Source organism: Pithys albifrons, chromosome 3 (genome assembly GCF_047495875.1).
Source record: "Pithys albifrons albifrons isolate INPA30051 chromosome 3, PitAlb_v1, whole genome shotgun sequence".
Lineage (NCBI taxonomy): Eukaryota > Metazoa > Chordata > Aves > Passeriformes > Thamnophilidae > Pithys > Pithys albifrons.
Window position 1 is genome coordinate 29,736,339 of NC_092460.1, and position 26,827 is coordinate 29,763,165.

General features: G+C 39.4%; 1 protein-coding gene across 4 annotated transcripts in view; it reads right to left on the bottom strand.

Moving 5' to 3' along the window:
* Positions 1-26,827, bottom strand: part of FGD4 (FYVE, RhoGEF and PH domain containing 4) — a 113,419-nt gene that overhangs the window by 43,893 nt on the left and 42,699 nt on the right. Inside the window, exon 1 of one of the 4 annotated variants that reach the window (XM_071551177.1) lies at positions 13,622-13,894. The exons of the other annotated variants lie outside the window; for them this stretch is intronic. Within the exon in view, the coding sequence (XP_071407278.1) occupies positions 13,622-13,637 (16 nt within the window). The 5' untranslated portion in view covers positions 13,638-13,894. Of the gene's footprint in view, positions 1-13,621; positions 13,895-26,827 lie in introns of those variants that run through there. 4 annotated transcript variants of the gene reach the window in all.

Here is a 26,827-nt window from a genome sequence, read left to right on the forward strand (position 1 = left end):
AGCCCTTGTATAGAAAGATTAAAATCTCCAGCAGACTTTTTTCTTATCTCAATTGTCAATGTGTTTGTTCAACAGAACTGTAGAAAATCCAGCATTTTTGTTTGGCTATTCTACTTTGCATTCAAAGTGTGCACAAAATGCTATACATTTGCAAAGTTTATTTTATTACTGATGGCAGTGCAACTTTTTTTGGTAGGAAAGGGCCCCTGCTGTAAGTATTAAAAAAAACCAAAACAGAGCAAAGCACAGAGGCAGCCAACTGTTTCCTAGAAAAATGGAATTTATTCTGATTAACAGAACCTGAGGAAATCTGCTATTGTTAAGAAATCTGGAAGAAAATATAAAGAAAAGCATATTCAAACAATAGAAACTGTAATAAAAACTGATTAGAATGTGATTACTGAAGACTCTTGCTTTGAGGTGTGAAAGCAATTGGTTTGCCAAACACAATCAAAAACTTGAAATAATAACATGAAGGACCTTGAGATGCCACTAAGGTCAATATTTACTCATGTTTGAATCAAAAAAATCCACAACGTTTTTGTGGGAGGAGCAAGGGAAAGGAAGAAAGCCCATTTATTGCAGTGTTGTCATAACTATTTTCATTTAAAAACATGATTAGGGTAGATTCTGGGCACCTCAATTTATTGGTATTATTTGCCACCATTTGGCCTTTGCTTGCCTTTACTGGGATTTTCTATGAATGCTTCCATAAAAAGCAAATCCAAAATGCATTTAACAGTTTCATAAGGTGATCCTGTAATATCTTCTGAACAACTGCTCTGCAGAGTTTGGACACTCTGATCTAATCCAACTTCCTCTCCCATGGCAAAAGGCACCATACCAAGGCATTCCTAGCAACAGCCAAGCCTGCTCTTTGAACAGTGGAACGAGACTGCATAGCTGTTGCTCTGCACTGCTCTGTGATTCTTCAGGATTTTGTGGATTCCAACAATATTTCCTAGTGTTTATTCTTAACTTCTTAGAAACTTATTTTTCCTATTAAACACTGAGGTAGTCTGGCACCCAGAAGCTGCCTCTACAAACATGGAGGCTTGCAGGGGTCCATGGTGAGCTCAACAATCCATACTACCAAAGCACCAGTACTTGGATGGCAAGGCATGACAACACCCACACCTGCAACATGGCATCTTTCCCTCTTCCATTTCATTCAATTAGATCTCCCAAGAACATAACAGTGGCTGGTTCCAGAATGATGAGGATAACCTAGCAAGATCCACCAGGTATAGAAGCTTCTCAGACATCTGCAGACCTTAGGCAGAAATTCCTCTGTTTCCTTGGGTATCGTCCTCATACACAAAAAGTTGCATTGTACTACAGCAGTGGGAGCTCTGTCCCACATCATTCCTGAGTTCCTAAAAAGGTACTTTCAGTGCCCTATCTGTCTCTCCTATGGAGGTAGGAGTACTGAAAACTCCTAGAAAGACCAGAGTGATGGTACAAGGAGTTGTACCAGCGAGTTTTCCTGATCTTCATCAAAGAGCTGACAGGTTCCCTTTCCTACAGAATCTCATACATACTGTAGCAGTTTACACTCTAATTGAGGAATCCTAAATTCAGAAACAAATTTAAGAAGAGCAACTCCTGTGGGATCAGTATGATGCACAAATTGGGTAGGCAATTGCACATAATTTATAAACCTACATTCAGATCATTCTTGTAACTTTGTAATAAGGGTGAAAGTGTAAAGTCTTAGACCTTTCTGAAAACTCATTTGCTTGCAAATTTGACGGCTAATACGCTCCGAAATCTCCATCTCCCAGAGTGCAGCTCAGCAAGCAGAATTGCTGCTGTCAACTGTTCAGGTCAAGGCTAAAAATGTCCATCAAAATGGTACCTTTTTTATTAAAAGGATTTCCTAAGAAAACAAGGTACTGCTGGGATCAGAACAGGAACTTAATTTACACACACAACTTTATCAAGACTCTTACTCCTGTTTAAGGTTATGACTCACAATCACTTTAAGCTGAGGTTGTTGCACAGCTGCTGCTGAGAACAGGCCACTCTGTGGTCAGCCACTTGCCCTCCTTCCTCATCACCTTCTGCTTCTGGCTATTCTTTCCCCTATGCCAGCACCAGCACTTGTTCAACCACACAGTGAGATAAGCAGCAGAAACAACGCAGCTGAAAGGAAGTATATTTTGGGTCAGTTTGACCACTCAGGCACCCCAGCACTGCTGCTCACAGAAGGGAACAGCCACGAATAGGGCTGGAAGGGGACAGGATAGTTCCTCTCAGCAGCAGCCCTTACTTAACATGTGATGAGGTCATTTAAATGCAACTCCAGCTCCTCAAGCAGATATTTGGACTTTGATTCCACTTGGCTTACACGTGCACACACACACCCCTAATACAAAGTCCAGCTAAACCAGGAACAGCTGAAAACAAACCTTGAATGCAAAAACATTAGATGGCCTTAAGAATCAATTTTGTTGCCAGCATCACGTGCCCGCCACTAGACTGAAAAATATTAGCTGCATTCTGAGGGCAAAAGCCATTTTGCAAAGCTCGTGCACTGTAGTACAAGACTGTAACACAAATAACAGCAAAGAGCCTTCTCTGCAATGGGATCTATTGCACTTCTTAAAGAGAACAAAAGCTTCAAGAGGTGTTTTGAGCCAGGATGTGCTCTGGCTTCACACCGACAACTCAGTACATGGGGGTGTGGGGAAAGAGAATGTCTTCAAATTAATTATTGTTGTACAAGCCATTAAATAAATTATCTATCCCATCTGGAAGCCGTATTTTCTGGAGATGGACATGTTGCAGACATTTAACCTATATTTCAAACTAGTAATTCTGTTAATCAAGTCACATCCTCAAGCCATGTAAAGCTGGAATGGAAAAGGGTAATGGAAATATAGCCACAGCATACATCTATGCAAAACTGAGTAAATTCTCTGAACAAAAAGCATCCTGTAATATAGACAGAAATACAAACTCCTGGTGAAAATTACTGTAACTAGTGTATTGTATGCAAGTGTATTATAATACAATAATACCTATTGTTATAACAGAAGCCCAAACCACGTAATTTTCAGCAGATTACAAAATACCAAATACCTGCTCCACAAGCAGCAGCACACATTTCAGTAGGGCTGCTCAATTTTCTCTATTTAAGTAAGCAGTAACACAGTCTACCTTTACAAAATCCAATTGTTGCCCTGTAAATAGAACATTTGATATGCAAAAAGGCAGACAAGCTGCAAAACCCTGAAGCTTTTACTGGGCAGAAGCAGATTCCCATTATGATTATTTCTGACCTGGTTAAAGAAACACTTGCATATTTCTCTATTCCTCTGCACTATAAAAACTGAGAAATTTTACCTGAAGTCAGAAATGCAATGTATAATAAAATACTACCAGACAGTTACTGTGTTGACTAGTACCTGGTTAATACTCCCCTCTTACAGTCAGGAATGATTAAATACACTGAAGAGGAGAGAAAAGTGGGGAAAGATTTAAGTAAATTTAAAATTGGGACAAGTAAGAATGTAAGGGAGAAAAAGGTAATAAATAACTGACAGAAAAGAGAATTAAACACTGCAAATTTTATAAGAACTTAATTATTTTGCTTATCATCTGCAAGGAAATGAGAAGCTAGAATGCTTGCAAACACGCTTGCATCTGCAAGTATGTCTGAAGCTAGGTGATGCATTATCTATTTTTTTCAGAGCATTCTAATTAGAAATAACTTGGAGCTATGAACATTTAGACAAACATAATCAGCCAGCTTGAAAGGCTAGTAACATGAAAAAATGGCTTATTTATATTCACAAAGATTACACTAATGTTTCCATAGTGGATAGGTCCTCCATCAGCAGTTTCATAAGCCAATCTCAACACCATTAAGTCTTCTGTTACATTCATTTTCATTCCCACTGATAAGCACATAGTGCATCTATACTGCTCCACTACTGTCTAATTTTTACTGCCATTGTGATCCCACTCTTTATCATACATTCTGAATGAAAGAAATGCAGTACTGGAAACAAAGTCTATGGAAAAATAGTCTCTTGGGACGAGAGAAAATTCAAGTATCAAAATTAATTCTCTTAAAATTAAATAGTTATGTATACCTTGTATGTTAACTACCAAAACACCTGCCATAATGGCTGTGGTCTTGATGTTCTACTGCTAAATCTTTTCATGTAAAATCAGTGCAAAGCTTCATGCTTCCTAGCCATCCCTGGACACAGCTGGGCGTTTAGCACTGGCTCGGACACAGTAACCAAACCATACAATCCCCTGGTCAGCTCAGAAGAGTGTTAAGTAGCATTGACACTAACAGAGATGAACTCAACACATCCACTAACTCACCAAACATTGCAGGGTCTGTAGCAAGGGCAGAACAAGAGTAAGCAGCTTCCTGACTATAAACAAGAAGGCAGAAAGTGGCCTTTCACCCAGGCAGCCATACCACAGATTCTGGTCACAGCTGTGTTCAAATCTGTCCTCAAAACTAAGTTTCTATTAACTTGGTATCTACCCTTCATCAGTTTATCATTTTGAGAGAGGAACCATCATGCTACTGAGATGCTCACACTGCTAATGCATACTTAAACGCATGTCAGTAACAATGGGACTAAGCTCATACCATCTGAAAGTTAGGAGTATGGAGTAGGAGAATATGAAGTCAGGAGGTCCAAGTTTCTCTTAAGGAAAAAAAAAAATCTAACTTCCTCCAACTTCTATTAAGTGCTACCCACAGACCTGTGTTTTGATGTATATTCACCTCTCCCACTGCAGTGGTGATAAGAGTTGTGAGCACTTTGCTGCTGCAGAATATTACAAAAACTTCGTACTGATACTCTGTTCTGTGCAGATGAGCTCTAAAGGTGAAACATCAGGCCAGCAATGGTGAAAACTGTGGTGAGCCACTACTGAAATACTGCAAAGAGCTGATAACCTTACACTGCAAAAAGAGGAAAAAATACTTTTGATGAAGTCAGGAGGGCTGTCTCACCAAAGAAATTAGTTTTCTTTCTGCAAGAAGGTTCTGGCCAGAAAAATAAATGGCAAATAACAGATGGTTTAGAATTATCTTTGAAAAAATGGAATCTTGGCAAAGTATAGGGGACAGATCAGGTTCTGCTAAAGGATTAGTTCAAATACATATGCTGACAAAATGCAATTTTTTTCTTGCAGAGCATTTCTCCAGACACAGGCAAAAACATTCTAAGTTCAACAGAAGAAGGCAGACCATTTCCTGGGAATAAAAAAGATGCTAAGCATATAAGGCCATTATTTCTCACTGCATAAGAACATTAACAAAACTACCAAACAAATGTCACCCTCCATTTCATGGCATTTACTGCATGAATTAAATAAATCTTCCAGTAAATACGGTAGGTATAAATTGTAGATTGCAAAAAGTGTATTGATAGTGCTCTTTTATGCGAATGCCCTCATAGCATCTGATGGCAAAGTTAAACAGGAAACATTACTGAACTTAAAACTGGCAGGCCAAACACTTGATACACAGTACTTTACAAAAACTAGAAAATATTTAACTTCTTGGTAGATAAGCTACATTACATAGTAACAGAGAGCAGAGGTTTCCAAACTGTGGTATCCATAACATGCAGTATGGGAAACATTTGCAACAATACACAAAGCGGTAGCACAGAAGGAGAACTGAAACAAACTTCAGCAAGTTTAACTGTGCACAACACACAAGAGATATTTGAAAAGAAGAAAGAACTTGACTTTTGAAATAGTTTCATTTCTAATAAACTAAAGGGGGATATGCAGAGCATCAGTGATGGAACCCAATACCAAGTAGAAACATTCCTATATTGTCTTGGCCTAAAATAAGACATTACTGCACTGGTTTGGTTTGGAGATATTCACAAGACTCAAGCATTCAATGTTGCCTTTCCTGTCGTTTATCAAGCTTTATAGTTGTTCTGATTGGAAGAAACCATACATCTTTCCCAGAGTAAATTTCATTATTAGATGGAAATAGAGCTTATAGTTGTTGCCTCTAAAAAGATACCAGCTATCAATACCACTACATTTAAATAGGGCACCTATTTAGGACAACTTATTCAAGATTATAAAGTCCAAGCTTTCACAGGAAGCACCAAAATATTAACAGAGTAAGATTTATCAATTATTCCCTGATCTCAGTCACAGCATACTGTGTATGATACAAAGTAAGGGACTGAATGGTGAAATCCACAATCACTATAGATGTTCTGCCAATGCTGGCTACAGCAGCCAGACTTAGTGTGCCCTAGAATGTTGTCCTGCCTGGCTCTGATCTTGTTCTTTTGGCTCTGATCTAATAGTCACTTCCATGGAGGCAAACCTGGGCATCTGCTGAGATTCTTATTAAAATGAGTCAGCAATCAATGGGATTATCTTTCAATATTTGTTTAATTTTTGGATTAGCTCAATAATGTAGCATGTACTGGTGATGGTGTTCCAATAAAACAAAAAGCACTGTACAGGACTTCAGATAACTGTGGTTTGAAAGCAGTAGCTTATGAGTGAGGTCCTCCAACAAAAGCACAGCATTTCTTACACTAAGGTTGTTATGAATCATCTACACTCAGGGACAGAGGCTTTGCCGCTTGGCAGTTGTTCATCAACTATTTAATGAACAATGGAGGTTTCTTAAATGAACAGAGGAAAGAAACATTCAAACCACATCTTCAGAAAGACATAGGAAGGAAAAGCTCTGAGTATGAGGAGTTCTGTTTACAGGAATAAAGCACTGCTTATTCACATACTTGGTTCCTGTATTACAATACATTGCCTCAAAAATTTGTTTTCGCTTTCGTCTTTGAACATGTATTTTCAAGCCCAAGATCTAAAGAGAAAATGTGCAATACTGTTCTTTTACTTGTAGAGATTTTTCATGGCTTGTGTTTCATAAAATAATTACAGACTCACAGAATACACTGAGTTGGAAGGGACCCACAAGGACCACTGTCCAACTCTTAGCCCTGCACAGGATACCCCAAGAATCACATCATGTGTCTGAGAGCATTGTCCTTGAATTCTGCCAGGCTTGGTGCTGTGACCACTTCCCTGGGTGAAGAACCTTTTTCCGATATCCAACCTAAATCTCTCCTGACACAACTTCAGACCCCTCAGGTTCTGTCACCACAGAAAAGAGATCGGTGCTTGCCCCTCCTCTTCCCCTCACGAGGAGTTGTAACTGCAATGAGGTCTCCCTTCAGTCTCCTCTTCTCCAGGCTGAACAGACCAAGTGCTTTCAGCCACTCATCACACAGCTTCCCCTCAAAGCCCTTCACCATCCTCGCTGCCCTCCTTTAGACACTCTGTAATGGCTTAATATCTTTCTTACATTGCAGTGCCCAAAACTGCTACAATATTCCATGTGAGGCTGCCCCAGTGCAGAGCAGAGCAGGACAATTCCCTCCCTCACCTGGCTGGCAATGCCGTGCCTGATGCCTCCCAGGACAGGGTTGGCCCTCCTGGCTGCCAGGGCACTGCTGTCTCATATTCAACTTGCCATTGACCAGGACCCCCAGGGCCCTTTCCACAGCACTGCTTTTCAGCATCTTATAACATCACTATCTCTCAGCAATTTTGGACAATATTTTTTCTTTTCTTTTATTAAGGCTATAAGATTACAAGAGACTCCATCTCCTGACTCTACAATCATCTACCTGAAGCTCATGGAACCTTAGAACCACAAAGCTAAAAAATCACTAACCAAAAAAACCCACCAAAACTGAAAATGGGTACAATAAGTAGCAGCAGTTTCATTGGTCCTGGATTAGACAGGGTGAATTCACCCTGTAGCCCAAGGCAGTCACGCCCTCTTGTTACTGCCTCATTTCCATACCAGGTAACTTCAGGTAATTCCTCCCTCCTTGTCAGCACCAACTTTTTCCATTTCCATAACATACAATGGCAACGTTCAGCTCACAAACTGCTACTCACATGACTGTATTTCACAAAGTTGCAGGAGTGTCCTGAACACATATGTCAGCTTCTTCCTATGTTGTGATAATGAGAACATTGGTAAGCCCTGTATCTAAGGGTCACTTCCACCCCTCCCCAGCCAACTTTACAGCTTCCTACACGTTTGAAGAAGGAAGATGTTGAGGAAGTTTTGTATGGCTTTCTTGAGTTCCAACTGAACTAACAAACAATTTGATTTTGAACTCTAGCACGAGAAAAGATTAAGAGGATACATCTCCACCAAGTTTTCCTAAAATTATTTTTTCATTTTAGTTGTCTGTGTTGAGCTGTGTGAAGTGAGCAATGTCCCATCAACTATTATTTTATGTAACACTGAATTTTTTCACTAAGTTTTGTCACCAGCATATTTTGCACAGATGGTAATCCTCATTTCAAATGTCCTGAGCTCCTATTTACTAAATAAGACACACCACTTGTATAAGCAGATTTACTGATCACAAAAGAATCATTTGTCTGACCAAAGGCTGTAGCACTGAGCCCTGTGTTTCTTTCACTTTATCTGTCAAGTTTTAAGATGATTTCCTGTCATCTTCTTTTTTACCACATATCAGATAAACAGCGTGACACCATGCTGTGCAGCACACTCTGAATTCATATTAATGAGAGCTCAAGCAATACTGGGGTCATGTGAATAAAAAAAAAGCAGCTATCTCGTAAAATCCACTGGAATAATTCAAGAGATATATTAGTATATACTTACCAGGCAAGTGCAGTGATTACTTAGACTATAAAAAAGACCATCCCTTCTATAATTCATAAGCCATTATAAAATAACAGTGTGTTCAAATAAATTTGATCTAGCTACAAATTTCACCATTTTGCTCAGTATATGTTGCTTCTGAACTTCTCAACCAGTCATTCACTGGCATTTCGTCTCGTTCTCTGCCCAGTTATCTGTACAGTTCATATCAAATCAGAGCAACTTTAGAAACTATCCATATGCTTTGACACATGAAATTAGCTACTTATGCAGATAAAGGGACTAAAGGAAAGCATTTTTTGGATACAGGAAGCTAAAACAACCCAAAGCAAAAAGCCCCCACAGAACCAAGAGGGAAAAAATAATGTATCTAATTACAGAAGGTTGAAACTGTAATGGGTTTATTATCACAGAAGATCTGAGCAGAAGTTGTATAAATACGCACAATGAGAACATTCAAGTAATTTAAAGATATCAATACATAATATCCAAAATGCAGAACTACCAAAGATCCAAACAGAAGTCAATTACTCAACACGAGCCAATAAAATTATCACTGATAGATGGAAACTGTTTCCCCCATCCAACTGCTGAGGCAGTCCATGTGTCCTGCCAGCATCTGACAACCCAAAGCTCATCCAGCAGCCAGCTGTCACGGACACAAGTTGTTCCACCCATTTCCCTCCCTTCTCCTGGCTGCCTGCTCCCACCACTTTCTGTCCACCAGTGTTGGCACGCATCTAGCCTCAGGATGTGGTCTGGGAAAGTTAAGCCATCAGAAATGTAATCCTGCCAAAAAATAAAGCAGCCAGTTTCATGCATTCATTCACCTTAGATGCACTGGAGCTTGGACAAAGATGCAAAAGTATTGATAGGGGAAGGAAGACAAGACTTCCTTTCCAGAATCAAGTAGCCACTGGATAATATTGATTTTGTTGAATCATATCTCAAAGGGGTCAGAGCAAACAGTAGGGAAGGAAAGGAAAATAAAATAATTAAGAAACCATTATCCAAAAATGGATGGCTTGAAATATGCCCTAATTATAGAACAGGCAGCAGAGTATTAACTGCACAATAGCATTACAGCAGGCTACCAGGCACTATCCCCTGTTACAGGGAAGATTACAAGTAAATGTCAAATCATGAACTTTACGATGAAGAACAAAGCGCGGGTGGAAAGGGACACTCGGCCCTTCGGAGCGGCTCGAGTGGTGCAGCTGTGTGGCTGCTCCACGCTGAATGCCTTTCCTGCTACAGCCCGGCACAGCCAGCCTGCTGTCAGGCTCCCCAGGCACTTCAGCCTCCCTGCCAAGTCATTAACAACCATCATCTACGAAACAGAAAAACAAGCAGTTCCCTGGGAATGCTCACGGCACCAAACCAGAAATATAAAGAAACCAAAGCTGGACACTTCACAAGAATTCAAGTGCTTCCTGCTTTTGACCTGGTTGAGGAAAAAAAAGGGAAGAATAGCTACAAAAAGCCTCATTTAAGTACATTTAGAGCCTTCCTGTGAAATTCAAGAAGGACCTTCCTTGTCCAGTCGCTTTAAAGCCTACCATAATTATGCCAGCTTTTATGCTGTCTCTTTTCCACAAGGAACAAGAGACCTATCAGCATTTCACACTAACTCATTGGTTCATAATCATCCTTACATAAGGAAACCAAATACTAGTGGCTTGGAATCCAAATGGGGAGAAATCCTTTAACCCTTGATTGCCAGAGATGACCAAAGAATTCACTCCTTCCTTCTTACCAGCTCTCTGGGTTTCTCTCCAGGCCAGTGTAAACCCCTGCAGCTCATGGCAAGTGGATGTAGGTTTTAACATCAGTTTTGTGCTGTGGGAGCGAGCTGAACTGGTTCATGCATGAGACCAACAGGGAGGGACTGGGCAGCCCCTTGGCAGCAACTGCCCACTGGATCACTTGAGCTGCTCCAGCCCAACAAAATGTTGCTGACTCCTATGCAGTATTTACTGTTTTCCTTAAAGCCTCAGTTTTTGGCATCAGAAAAAAGAGATTCAAAAAACTTGCTAAAAAATGTAGACAGCTTCCATGTTGGGGAAGAAAATTTTCCAAAACAGAGAGCAAATAAAATCCACAAAACTACTCTTAAAAAGCAACATTTGTTTGATGTTTTTCTTTTATAATACACCAGGTTGGGCAGTACTACAATCTCTCTCCACCTCACATGACCTAAACCAGCTGTTGCCTCCCCTTCTGTTTCTCTCTCTTTTGTTTTAGTGACAGATCATGACTGTGTTTTTTCACAAGCAAGAAAGAGCACTCATAATGTTTTAAATATTTTATGGCAATCTAAAGGAAAGATTATGTTTCCTAACTACCTGTCCTTCTCAAGGTCAAGCATTGACTGTTAAACTGTAAGAAACACACAGGCACTATATTTCCAGATTCCTAATATTAAAGAAATTTAATCATTTTGTTTATAACAATTATAAGCCCAGGACAGAAGGGAAGAGATAGGGAAGAGAAGCATTCCATAAATATTTTGAATTTTTAGTAAAGACTCAACAAATTCACTGGATTTACAAGCATTGATGTAAACTAATAGACTGTCTGTCTCTGTTTATATAGCACCTACCAAATAAAAGACTAACAAAAGACTCAGTGCTGCAATCACAAACCAAAGCACAGGGGATGGCACTAATGAAAACATTTAGGACCATTGTTGACTTCTGGGTCATGATATCAATAAACCTTTCAAAGTGACATTGCTTGAAATCAGTTTTCTAGCAATGCCTTCCCTTACAGTGAATACTAATATAACATAAAAAATATATATATTATATATAAGTCTACAAAGTTCCAGTCTTCAAAATGTCAAAACTCCGGAAAAGGTACATTCCACATATTTCCGTATTTGTTATGGCCCTTTAGTACTTGGAAAACGGCTTTGCTCAGGTGCCTGGACACACTCAACTGTACATTGTGATAACAATGAATAAAGTGTCATGTGAATTTATACCTTCCTATAGTCACTATTCCTCCAGATATGCTATCATTCCCCTCTAGACCAGTGCCAGCACTCAGCAAATGGAAGGATTGCTTTCCATTTCAGACTGGAGGCAGCCAGTGCTTCAGCAAGTGACTCACTGCTTCACTGAAATACTGTTTAGGAGTGTCCAGGGATATTTGTCCACTTGATTTCAAATTCACACAGGCTGGAACGACTGCTGTCACCATTTCTCTGTGCACTATCTGTATCTATAGGTCTGCTATGCCATTTTGAGAAGGTAACATTAGGAAGTATCTATATGCTATTCCACAGGCTGGTACAAGCTCACAAACTCTTACCCTTCAAGCCAGGTATTTGCACCATAGTCCACTCTTGCATTAATTGCTTTCATATAACTTTTAACTGGAGACTTGGAAATACACTGCCTGGAAAATACCATGATAGTATAATCTATGTCACCTAAAAGCATATACAAATATACTTGTACTTCACTTAGTTAATCTTAAAAAAAAATCAAAGATGACAGTTTCATCACTGTATTTCTATATTTGACATTGAGACTGCCACAGTTAGATGTAACTATACTATAGGCCTCAGCCTCTGTAAACTGAAAGTAAGCCAAGGGGCAAGAGGAAAGATGAGTTGTACTACCAAAAATAGTAGTTATGGCACCGCATTATACTTCCTGAAAAAATCCCTAGATGTCTTATTCACAGGAAAAGAATATGCATTACATATCCTAGAAAACAGCTCTTAAGAGACAGATCAGTGAGAAAAGGTTTCCTATATACACATGTAGATTCTTCTTGTGATACAGCAAAATGATACGTAAAGAGTGGGAGGAAAGGTATGATTACCATCCTTTTGGTTGATTATTGATTTGATTAAAAGCTGAAGGGAGAAGAGCAGTTTCAAATGATCATAAAACACATAAGGAGCCAATAGAATTATTCGAAAACAAGTATTCTTTGATCCTAAGAAACATCAGATGCCCACAAGTACTGAATTTAGGAGAGCTGGAGTAGAATTATTTGTATGCATCTACTCCAAGCTTCTCTAGCAAATCTCAGTCTTACTCAACCAGTGACTCCCTCCTCTCTCTTTAGTCTCAGAGGGCTTTCCAGTGAGGGGGGCTGGTATTCTAAACCCAAACTCTCCACAGATCAGCTTCATCCATCTCTCTGTGGAAAACTTAATTTAGAATATTTACTGTCTTATATTAAGCTGTTAAGGTTGGGTATGCCTTTTGATTGAATTTACCCTAAGCTGAATTTTTCCAGAACTGAAAAATACACTCACTTACAAGTACAGTTGTATTTTCAATAGCATTCTTTAAAACTCAGTTACAAGCATGCAACAGAAAAAATCAAAACCTTTCACTGGATGGTGCAATAAAAGAGCATTATTTAATTCTGGAAGCCAATTCTGTACATTTTTGTAGCATAAGCATCAGTTAAAAGGAATATTGTAACAGTATACATCAAGAGCTGAGTATAGGTCACAAATGCATATTTACTTCCTAAAACAATGTGAGAAACAAATCTTAGAGCCAATGCTTACTTTTACAATTGTTCTATAGAAACCTTACAGCTATGAACAGAGGTCAGTGAATCTGGCCAACAAGCCAGGAAGCGAAACCACTTATAAACATCACAAAATTGATCTGCTTTTAAGAATGTCTTGAGCTGCTGAAAGCAGCAGCAAAACAAGCCAAAAGTAGCAGAGTTCTTGGTGTGGCAGATGTATAGGCAATCTGGTTCAGGAGACTTCAAGCTCATTTACTGTGAATAGGAGGAAAAAGCCACCAGAGCATTCCAGCTGTATTGCATCATAAAGCAGCTGATGTTCACCGGCTTATTTGCTTCCAACTAGAAAGTTTAACCCTTGGTATCTCTGGACACAAACACAGCCCGAGTCTGGAAGAGATTAAAGTTTAACAGAAGCAACCTGTTCAGCCTTACCTGGTTCAGAAGACATTGTTTGTAAATATAATCCAGTGCCACTGCACGAGGAATTGATTTTGCAATGGTAGTAACCCTATGACAGGCTCACATTTATCCTATTTACAAGCCCTGTAAGTCGCCAGAAAGGACTTCTCCCCAGATGTTCGGTATATGCTGACAGTTTACATGCTGGGTCTCTCAATTACACTATGCTCCTCCTCTTTGAAGGCAAGTCTGTTTTGAGAGGAAAAACGTAAGCATGCAAACCAGTCCGCTAAGAGGAGAGAGTGAAGTCTGTTCACGAGTAAAGAGGAAAAACAAAGAAATCAGCTTATGTAACCTACGAACTGCCGGAGAAAGGAGGAGGAGGGACTACTGTAAGTTGTTCTGTCTAATACTTAGTTACTATGAAAGTTTTGGCACCATTAATTGCATTGTTGTTTGAAATTAAAGTACTAGAGATTAAAGGACAAGTTAGTACACTTTTCTGTTTGGTGCTTTGTTTTCTCTTTGTATTGCATGATGCTCATTTCAAATCATCCTTCACATTTCCTAATCTGTATTAAATATATGCCTAGAATGAAGAATATACAACACACAGAATAACAGAGCAGTGAGTAAAAAAAGTCTACATTAAAGAATTGTTGTGAAAACATTATTTGGCACAGATTAAAATTGACTAAAATAACTCAAAATCAACTTTTAAATGGCATAAACTAGATATTGTGCTCCAGGGTACGATACAAAGATATTAGAGTGAATTATGAACTCTGAAAATGCACATTTTTAAAAAGCAAAAGGATTAACTGAAAAGAGAAGTTACTGCAAGTAACTTTCTTTTATTTTTTTCAGAGCTCCCACACCATGTGATCCTGGGCTGGCAAACTTTCATCTCAGCAGGAGAAAAACTGGGATTTAAATCCAGCACTGTCAATTCGGATAATATGAATCAGAATATAGTGGCCAGCTTGCCATTTGCTGCAGCTGAGGTCATCTTCTACCTCTGCATTGGTCCAAACCACAGCTCCCTGCAGCCCCTTCCACCATCGGCCACTCACGGTGCTCACCTTCAAGGCTGTGCAGCAGCCTGCAGACCCTGCTTTGAAGGACAAGTGCCAAGGGTTATGGGCAACACACCTGCAAAACAATCGTGACTATCTGTTTTTCACTGAGGGGACAGCCCTCTTGAACAGGGCAGCTAATTATTTCCTTTCTTTTACAGATGTTGAACAGCAGGGGGTATTGCCAAAAACAGCAAGAAAACCCCAAGTTCTTTCCTCCAGTTATTTCAACACTTTGATGTGTTTATGTTCTTGAGACCAACAGATGCAAGCTCCATGCATAGGGATTTGAAATCTAAAGGGAACTCATTTTTAGCATTTTGGCCAAGATTGGTTTTGTTTTGAGCATTTATTTTTAAACTGCTGGGCTAGGAAGATGCATTTCCCCATCCTTGATAGCCCTAGTAAGTAATCCCAGGCTCCTTAAAGACACGTACAAATTTTGTTCACCCAGGCCATCAACACATCATTAAAACAAAAGACAACATTAGCTGAATTTCATAACCAGAGTAAGGGAACTCCAATGCATGGGTTATATTTCGGTTTTGAAGTTCACCTCCAAGAGTTCAAAGTTTGCCCCCACTGCTTGGGCTTACACATGAAGTACATCTACAAAAGAACATCTTATCTCTCCAGGAAAGCCTTTGTTGAGAAGATAAATGTTCTGTTCAGACTCCCATATTTGGAACAAACCATTTTCCCTATGAGCCTGGTTTGTCCATCTGCCAATGAGGGCTTTGTCAGCCTTTCTTCAGCCCTGATGTACTCTTCCCAGCCCAGGAAAACCACTAATAATGTCTGTCACACAAGGAGGTGACAGACTTTAAATTCAGATGGGGCCAGCAATAGAGTTTTCAATTTTCACACAAGCAACACAGTGAGTTGGAAAACTCTCAGACAAATGGCTACAAATTGGTTCAGATATGCAGCCACATAAATGGTTACTGACCACTGCAAGCAAAGAGGAGAAAAGGGGTCACACAAGGAAGAGCAGGGGTCAGACAAGAAACCAATTCTACCTTTTGGGGAAAGGTTTATAATAACTAACAAACTTTGTAACGTGACATATATGGGAGAGATGACATCTGAGCTACCAAGACTCTGTTCTCCCTCAGTCCTTGCCACAGAGACAAGGCAGAGAACAGGCAAGAAGTCAGAGCTCCAACTAGCCCTGAAAGATCCACTCTGGACCACACAGATAATCCCCCAACTTGCCACAGACCATGGAAAGTCACCACAGTTCTGCTCCTACTCAAGGAGAGAGAAGGAATTTTACACACATGAAGGAAACTGGAGATTTTATTTCATTTTCAGAAGTAGCAACATTAAAACAGGCATAAGGAAGTCACCAGTGCTCATCTTTAAAACACATGCTTAACTCCTCCTTTTTTAAAAAGGTAAAAGAGTAATTGTTCTATCTCTATTTGATTAGCTAGCAGATAAGGGGATTTGGGAGAGATTAAAACCGCTAGAATGGGAACATCTCATTAACCTATTCCCATGGCTTCACATGTGTTCTATACCCAACTTTGCTTACTCTAAGAGCAGAAACATGCAAACTGCACAACACAGTTATAGTGGCAAGTAGTAGTTGAAAACTCATCAACAAGAGCTGTGTCTTATCTGTAACTAAAACGTCTGTGAACTTTAAGAAAAGTTATTTTTAAAAAAATTTAGTTTCATTAATTTTCTCTAAAAAGCAGATGAAGAGGAATGAAGAACAACTAGTTAAATAAAACACTGTCATTAGTGTGTAATTGAAACCATACTACTACGATGAGTAGTAGTTGTCATTTAATATGACTAGAATACTACACAAACTAAACCCAGTATGTTTTCAGTCCTTGCAAAACAGAATAGTTCTGTGAAATTTTGTTACCTCAAATCAAAATTTTTGGCCTCTGTACCACTTCATCAGTACAATAACTAAAAGTTTTCAAAAATATCTGACCATAAATATAGAGCATTTACTTTCTTTTCCAAGCACTTTTCAAACTAAGCACCACAAGCTTTCTCTCAATACCTTCCCCGTTTTGCAGATAAGGGGACTCAAATTATATACATAACTCATTTCAATATTCTAAATGTGATGAAGGAAGTTGAAAAGGAAGTCACATGAGTACTGTTAGGAAACCTGGAAAGCTGAACTAAGTATTACAGAGCTACATGAGCAGCATGTCACACTGACACACACCTCCCCAAACCAAATCAGCTCATGTGACAGTGAATCACAGTCCAGCATTCAATGTGGTTGTCGTGGGCTGTCTCCTCCTTACTGCTGGCTCACTTCAGGCACAAAGGGTTTGTAGAGGTTTGCTGAGGATGCTGCAGCAGGACATGATATATGGTTTGTGCAAGACTGTGATGGACAGTGATTTTTGTCTTAGCCAAAGGATCACCCACCTGTCATCCTGACACAGAATGCAGAATGAGCACTTCTGAATTTCCATATGAAACATCTTCCAGCACTTTTTTTTCCATGTAGGAGATCTTTAAACATTTCAATGAGTCCAAGAAAGAACGGCCCCTTCCACAGGGTTCCCATAAAGTAGTTGTGGTTGACTCACACTGATCTACCCTTCCCCTCTCTTCTATTTACACCCTAATACCTCAAAAGCACAGCAGTTTGGGCATGGGCAAAAATAAAATCATGTTTTGTCCTCATCCCAAAATAGTTCCTAAGGTGCTTTTAAAAGCCTCTTTCAAAAGCCAGGCAGAGGGGTTCAGTTTGGCTCCCAGCTATTCTTAGGGCAGTGGGATCAGCTACTGAGACACTACACACTCTTGTCCCAAAGTGACCTTCATTTCTGTCAGACCTTCCACATGCTGTCCTTTTCATGACCCTTGGAATAGTCTAAAATCAGTAACAAGTAATTTTGTGCAGAAGCCTGGATGGATATAAACCTTAAACAAAATATATTAAAAAAATCCAAAGCACACCATGTGCTGTCTTTTTAAGCTGCATCCCTCAAGCTTTGCCCCACAGGCATGTGAGGAAAGAAGAAACAACCATATCACACCTCAAGATTTGCAGGTATATAATGAATAAAAGGATAGGGAAAAAAATCTATATTAAGCAATTGATCTACGTAAACTGGTGACCACCAAGAAAAGGAGTGAAGAGGAGAAGTCCACACTGAGGTGGGCTGAGCAGAGAGGGAGTGCAGGAATGGGTATTCAGGACTACTGCAACAACAAAAAGTGATAACAGTGCCTTAAGAAGATGGACAACTAGCCCCCAAGGTGAGAAACAGTAAGTGGCATCCTGGCTCTGCAGCCCAAACAGAAACAAGTTTGTTGAAAAGGATATTTTCCCCTCCCAGTTCTGAAAATCAAAAACTCTATCACTGTTCCTGACTCACATGCAAGGAGATGCAAAACAAGCAGTCTCAAGGTGGATGTGATAAACAACTACCATGCCATAAGTGGAACATAAATAACAGTGTTTTTCCATCTTTTTTTTTCTCTTTTCTTCCGGCTCAGCTGCATGATGTGCCCCAAAGGGAAAGCTTGTGGTTGCATCCACAGAACACACAACAGAAGTTTTTGGGGAAAAAGAACTTTTTGTCCTATGTTTGCACAGCATTTGTCATTGTAGCATCTTTGTGTCTGCAGTTTAGTCCAAGCATAGCAGTAATACAAGCAATTACAAAACTCTCCAAACAAATAATTAAATGGTTGCAGTCCTACGAAATCAGAGAACTATATCAAAGATTGCTGAGTGCCACATCCCTGACATCTGTTAGCATTCACCAAAGGACTGTTTTTGCTATGGCAACTGTATGTTTTACACTAACCATAAAAAGCTGGTTTTCTGTACCTTAAAGTATCTTCATATTTAAAAAAAAAAAAAAAGAAAAATATCCAGAAATCTATGGATCATTTTTCAATAATCTTCTTTAATGAAGAAAGATTAGCAATTGTTAAAGGATGTTTTAGACACAAAAATGGTCAAATCAAAGGTTTGATTTGCCAGTTCTTCTGTTTTAAAAAATGGTTTAACATTTATTTCTAAAACCTTATATATATAGATATATATAGATATATATATATATATGTGTGTGTGTGTGTGTGTGTGTATGCGTGTGTGTACATACACACACACACAGACACACACACATATATATCCACCATAAACATATATACTACAGAATTGAGAGAAAGCATCATGTTAGGATTTAGGGAAGAAGAAATTGCTATTTATAGTGTTATCTGTTCCATTACACTAACACAGAGTTAGCAAATACCCACAAAGAAAAGACACTCTGGCCCTGCAACTCTGTTTTTTCTCATGTCATCTTCACTGCTTTCTCCTTCCCATGCCTTTGTCCTTGAGAAGGATGCTTCCTCAGGCCTCCTGCCTCCCACACAGCTGCTGCCTTGTCCCCAGTGACAGTGATGGTGACATTTCCCTGCCAGCCAGGACATACAGACACACCAGGGCGCTAGACCAGGAGGGCAGCTCTAGTGTCTCAGCAGCCTGGGGTCATGATGTAGCTGTTACCACAGAAATCCACACCCTTCCTTAAAGAAGAGTGGAAAGCAATAAGGAGGGAAGAGGCTGTTATCTACCTTAAAATTATCGCACCATCCACTTTACTCACCTTCACAAACCAAACATCATTTAACATATTTGCAAAATGGCACAGACTCATTTTTCAGTTAATTGAGATTTTGGTCACACATAAACACAAAAAAACACACGTGTACCCCAACAAAAATCCCCACAACCCAAGCCAGGAAGACCACCACACAGAATCCTCCTAAGATTCTGCAGTACAGTGAAAGGCTGAATTCATGATATAAAAATTACCCCTGCCACGTTAGAAATCCAAACACTAAAGACTCACAAGTGAAGCAGGTCAGATTGAAGTGGCCATGATTTCACCTCCATATAAAAAAATCAAATTTGGCCAGTGCTAGATACTAAAAATAAAGTACAAATTATTCTTAATTTGAGTTATTCAAAAACCCACACAGCAGATTCACAATAAACAGCAGAGTGAAATAATCAGTACATTTCTCGGGTATACATACATACCATGGTCAACAAAGAAAATAAAAAACTAAAAGAACATTCAATCAAAAATTCTGTGTCTCACAAGAAGCAGTAGCAAATGTTTGGGTAACCCCCACAGAAGGCAGCAAGCACAATCCCCACAGTTTACAGCATGACTTTATGCACCACTCATGTCAGCAGATGCATTTGTGTGACTCTACTTGACCAGATGCTGGAAGCTGTATTAACCATGAATGTGTTCAGTATTTCTCTGAATCTCATTTATACTTCTTAAACAGGATATGTGACAGTACAGGCATTTTCAATCTATTCCACCTTGACTCTGACTCCATACTTTCTGAGGAAGAGATATTGAAGGCTCAATGCATTTCCCTTCCCACCTTTTTCCAACCTTCCTGTCATATTATAGAAAGCATCAAACTTTTACCAGAACACATACTAAAAAAATCACAGAATCATAGAATGGTTTGGGTGGGAAGGGACCTATAGAGATCATGCAGTCCAACCCTCCTGCATGGGCAGGGACATCTTCCACTAGATCACGTCTCAGGGCAAAAAATATCACTATCTGTTCACAACTATTTCCTTCTGCCTCAAATATATAGACAGCTTTAGTCTCCTGACTTTGTTCTGTTATAGCCAACTTAATCTAGTACTTAAAGCATAGTCAGCAAATTGAGACCTTCTTTGCAGAGCTTTTTCTCTCCTGCCATTAATACAGAGAGTATCGTTTTTTCCAGTCCACCCAGCCGTGTGTATCTTAAGTGTCCAGGGGAAAAGTGATCAAAAGAAATTGTATGAACCAATTTATTTCAAAAAAAAGAAGGTAAAAATACAGAAAGTGGTGACAAATAAGAGAATGTAGACAGGCACTTCAGCTTTTGGAGCAGTAAAGGTGCAAGATCAGAGACATCTGTGACTGCTTTACATAGTGAAGTTGTACTGATAGTTAAACATTGCCTTCGAGACCACATCAGCACTAATGAAACTGTAATTTCCTTTAAATCATTGCCATCCACACACCAGACCTCATCAGCCAGACAGTAATAACTTTTCATCATTTATTTCAACACAACAGCAATCAATAAGCTTTCCCCCACAGTTCTTTCAGTGCTATCTCTGAACTCTAACCTAGAATCAGAGAAGATGCCAGCTATAAAACAGACACAGTCAAGTTCCATTTTTGTCTTTCTTATGGAAGGAGATTCTAAAACACCACCCAATTTTGAGATAAACTGGAAAAAAAATCAGTTTCAGTGCAAAGAAAATCCTCATCTATTAAATCACGACAGACTGCATTATCAAAGGACAGTAAGTAGATCACAATGGATTGAGAGGCTTTTCCTTCTCATCATTACTGTATTCTGGGCATTGTTTTGCAATAAAAATGTTTAGTATCAGATTTCACAGGAATATCACACTTCTGTTCACACGAGCTGTGGATGCTCCAGTGAAGACACACATATACACAAAAAACCCGCCTCAGCTACCCACTGAAGTTTCACACCTGTGTTAAAAAGCAACTGAAAAAGCATTCTTCAGCTTTCAGAATTTTTCATCAGTAGGAAAATTTTGGAATATTTTTAGGCAAACAAAAGAAACATCAGGAATAAGACCAGTAACATCAGTCACATGAGAAGTCTGGAAAATTTAACTCAATTGTTCAGAAAGACTGTATCTTACAATCAATATAACCAGTTTTATAAACACATACACATACAAAAAAAAAGTTCTTCCTCTTATAGCAGAAAACAGTACACAGTTTGCAGAACAAGTGGTACTATGGGAAAATTTGTGGGCAAGGTGCTTTATCTACAGTGTTCCTGGCTAAGACTTTAAAAAGAACATTTACCCAAAATAACTGATGCTACCAGACAACAGAGGAGTGCAGCACTGCTGACTTTACTAAAGGCACTGCTAACTGTGAATATTTCACTGTGTTAGATTTTAACTGTTGTGTTTCAGTTCTTAGGCAAAGCTCCAATTCCACCACTAGACCTTCATATGTATTTTGGCTTATAGCTGCTATCTTTAAGAGTGTTTGTAGCAGCTTCCACAGTTAAAACTGGCTTACACACAGAAATCTTGACAAGCCAAGGGACTAAAACACTTGCCAGTTACATTACAGTGGGTGGCCAAGTCATAACAGCAACATAAGGCTCCAAGCAATGGTGTGAACAAGAGCTGCTGAAGAGAACAGACATCAGAATTCCTCTTGGAAACTGCCTTGTCACATAGAGCTGCCAGAGAACCATTTCAGCTGTAAAGAAAAGTGGCAAAGGTTCTTTAAAGAAAGACAGCAGGTAATCTTATCTAACACGTGAACCCTTTTGATATTCTAGGGAGCTGAACAATACTCAATCATGTTGAACACAAGTAAAATGAACATCGCAGTATTTATTCCAGGTATTAAATCTCAGTCTCAATGTAATTGCTGCAAGTACAGTATGGGAAGCCATAAAACTATTCTGAATTACCAAAAAGGCACTTCACTCATCTTCCTGTGCATCAGTGACCTCCTTAAGAAATGAAGAATAAACAAAAAAATGATAAAAAAATATACTTGTGTAGGAAACAGGATGAGGTGAAGAAGTGCAGAAAGGATGCTGGGACTGAGGAGGAGATACTAGGAAGAAAAATTCCAAGTGAGAAGTTCAGGTCGTGCCCTGCAGGAATAACTCATTACAGAACCAACTTGTTCTTTCAAGTAATATTACAAACTCTTGAACTAATTTTTCCTACTCCTCAAACAGCAGTTATGCTTGGCACCACTCCAGGGAATACACCACACCACCCATGGTACTACTCAATGCCTGGAAAACAAAACCATTAGCTGTAGAAAAGACTGTAATTCAGGTTTTCTGCAGCCTCAATTCCCAGTTCACACGCCTTTGTTAAAAAGCCTTTCATGATATTTTGTTTCAATATTAGCTATCAAATCTAAAACAGGTACTCAGAACTGTAACCACAACACCACATAACTGGGCAGCTGAAGGTGCATTTTTGGGGTTTTTTAGTAAGTGTTGCTACAAGTAGAAGTGGAGCAGACAAGTTGCAACACTATTTCATACCAGGATTAGCTGCATCCCTACCATCTGCATGCAGGTAAAGTGCTTCTGTGGTGGGGAAACCATAGCAAAAAAGCACAGACTCAAGAATATACAAGTTAGTAAATGTGCACAGATAGACAAGAACAAGTACAAAAAACCTGATTGAAGGTTCCTCCAAATACCAGCAGCTGGAGAAGCACTTCTACTTGAAAAAGCACTTCTACCACCATCTGTCATGACTAGATGACTATTCTTCCCTCTGATTCAAAATTTGGCTGCTTTGGCTTCCCATTCTTCTGCAACACTGGAGCCTGGCTGTGGCTATTGAGTCCAGGAAGCATCATCCCATTAGCAGAAGTAATGTCTCAAAGTGCCTGCTTAAGTTTTCTACTACTAACAAGAATCTCATGACACTGGCAATGACTTAAATCTTTTTTGCTCAGTTTCTGAAGCAAAGTGAAATATTGACTTTTTATCATTTAGTACAGTTTACAGTTCTGTTTAAAGTTTGCTCCCCACAGCCAGGAACAGTCTGTGATTTGCAGTGTGCCAGAAGAAAAGCCTATTGAACATCTAAATGACATGGTACCTTATATGGCTACCTGTGACTGAAGGAAAAGCCCCCACAAAAACCCCTGGCATTGACCAAATGGCTTCTTCCAGTTCTGAGCTCCACATTCCCAACTGCACTCAAGGACTTACTCTGCTGAGATATTCATCAAAAAGTAAACAATTCCCATGTCTCTCTAAGTCCAAGTAGTATTTTTATACTTAAAATGAAGAGCCAATTATGTAGTAAAGAGCAAATCGATGAACCGAAAAAAAACAAGTCAGAAATAATTCCTCTTCAAGATACTCTGGTGCTGGCAAGCAGCCATTTCTCCCCACCCTGTTCTTCTCCCAACTTTGAATAACAATTACCTTGGAGGAATATTTTCTGAAATCATTTGCAGAAGAGCTCTGAGTCTTCAGGTTCTCCAATTAGACTCCTCAGCAAGGTGGGACTTCAAAGGAGGACAAAAGTACTTCTGTGCTAAATGCAAGTCCCTCTCAAAAGGACTAAAAAACACACCACAATTCCCAGATATAACATAAATCTGTACATTGCCAGTCTCTCCCATTTAGTTACTCATCTCACTGCACTGGGTTAGTATGGTCATCTGCTTTAGAACAAATTCAAGAAATTTGAAGGTTTTTTTAAATATTGTAGAGCTCTTTCCAGCATCAAGAAAAAAGTGTTACTGCCTGCATTTTGACCCCACCCATAAAAAGCATAAAAGACACCAGCAATTTTACATGACTAAGGCCCAGCAAACAGACCAACAGCAGCAATGCCTGTGTCAGCAGGTTTATCATCCCACATCCAGCGTCCAGAGAACTCCATTATTTCATGGGAGCTGCAAAGAGAACAGCTTGTAAACAGGCACCAGGACTTACTAAAACAGTTGGCCCTTCAGTGGGAGCTGCAGGCTTTAACCTTGAAGCAGCCACGCTGCTGTAAGGAGACAGTAAGGAGCCTTGAGTTTTTTTGTTTGTTTGTTTTAGTGTTCACTATACACCAGTAAACAGCGGGGGGGAAAAAGCCTTTTGAAAATTAAGCATGTTTAAAATCTTCATCAAGCAGTAGTCCAAACACAATGTATAAATAAATCCAAGTCATGTCAAACAGCATTCCACAGTCATGTGTCAAGTGAAAAGCAGAAAGACTTGTCTGTTTGAAGGAAACAATTGTGATCATTTATGCACAAGCCAGCTTCCTATATATTGACTCAGGATTTTACCATTTAATGACAAGTTTCCTGAAAGCTTAGGATGTACAGACATTATAAAAAAGACTATTATGAGCCCACTGTATACTGGGTTGCATTTCTAAACACTGTTTAGTTGGGCGTTCATTCAAAATATGCTTTTTTTATGTGAGATGATGTACCTAAATTTAGCTCACACTCTTAAAAAACCCAAACAAATCACTATTAAGTATGACCTATCACCTCTGCTGTTCCACAAAGCCTGTATTTTAGAATAAATCTCCTTCAAGAGATCATGTAGCAGATTACACTGACAATCATTTGTTTGCATTAAGCATAAACATCAGAGCCACTTGAAATAATCCAACAAAGATTAAAAAAAAGTATTTAAAAACCCCATTAGTTTCCAACAGACATTTAACAGCTCCCGTGTTACATGGAATTGGGATGTCTACTATGAAAGGCCAGATGCTCAAATGGATTAAAGAGTGTCTAGCCTTTAAATCCTGCATCCACAAATCAACACTGACCTAGTGACCTAAAGTAAAATTGAATAATAATAAAAAAGTATCCAACAGACACATGCAGACCAAACAAGACAAAAATAAAGAAACTGATGGCTGGAGACTATTTGGACATTTAAATGATGCTCATCAGAGAACATAATAAGAGCCGGAGAGTGCGGAATGTAAAGTCCCCTATTTATCCTTGAAACTGGTTTAGCAAAGGCAGTGGAAAAGCAAGCTTCTCAGCACACCACCAGCAATCAGGAGAAATCATCTCGGGAAAGGATATACAAGCCATTACCTTTATGTCGATAAGATTGTTGCAATCTGTGAAGACTTGCCAATGAGACAATAATTCACACGCACAGCGACAGTGAATCCTGTGGGCAACAGAAACCCTCCTAGAAACAGAGCAGGGAACAGAAACAGATCCCACACCAGCATAACCTTGGAGTGGTTGCCCTTCCCTCCAGCTAGGTCCAGCGCAGCATCTGAAGGGTGAAAGTCTAATCTCTTTCCAAGCACAAAAGCCAATCTGCCTCCTGCACTCTTTTCAACAACGCAATTACAGCCTTGTGGTTGCACGTGTGAACAAGTCCACTGCAGCCCATTAAAAGCCAGTTTGGCATAAATTACCTACTCCAACAGTAATGCAATACTCAAATTCTGAGGAAGGAAGAAGCTTAAAAAAGGAAAAGTTATTTTATTCTTTTAATTGTAAGATGATGCAGCTTCCCCTAAGAGTGCTCACCCAGTTCCACCAACGTGTGAGCGTAACAGAAAAGTCTGAAAGGACTTCGTACCACCCTCCCACGAGCACAAGAAAAGCTCACACCACAAACAGTTAAAGTACTCAAAGAAATAAAAACCCCCTCAACCTCCTACACACACTTTTGTTAGGCACCAAGACTTGGAAAGCATGTTGTAGGTTAAAAATTTATCCTAGTCAAATATGTTGCAATCGTGACTTATTAACTCTATCAGCAACTTCCCTTCCAGACTCCAATATACTGACATTTTCAATGCATAAAAGCAGAGGGCAAATAGGCTGAATTAGGACTGACACAGTTTTAATTAAAAGCCTCTAGTAGTGTCCTCCCCTGCATCAAATAAAAATGGCAGTTCTGGCAACAGGAACGCAGCATAAGACCTTTATTTGAAAAGGGAAAGCCCATATGTGACTAATAACATCTGCTGAAGCAACATTTTGTCTGTTTGGTGTTCAAAATTTTAATGTCCCTTGTTTAAGTCAGTAATTTCAATTGCATTCAAATGATCATCATACATTTATTATGAAAAAAAACACTACTCCTAGCTCTAGCAACCCAACAAGAAAAGTCTTTTCTAGGACACAAGAACCTCACAAGCATACATTTCTAATTTTAATTTCCCCTTTAAATTAAATCCTGGCATCAAAACAGTCACAATATTTGCAGAGTATTCGGAAAACTCATGTCAAGTCTACATAGAATTAAGCTCTATAGGAGAAAGAGTCCAAAATATTTGGTCAGCCGGTGAGTTAGAAAGAGGGGCAGAGGGTGGGAACGGAGAGTGGAAAACCTGCTCGTGCATTCTGCCTCCCTTACGCTGCTCCCTCTGAGCAAACTGCATAAAACACCCTAAACATCCATAGTATCACCAGCTCTGAACATTTTCCCCTCGTCTCACCCTTCATGCCAGTACGAAAACCAAACACGTACCACATCCAAAAAAAATCACTCAGACAAAAAGCAATCAGCGTGAAAAGACACGTAAATCAAACAGATTTGGCAGCAAACAGCATTTCATAAAGACAAGAGATACAAATTGCTCCATTTGTGTCAGTTTGGCCAATTATTG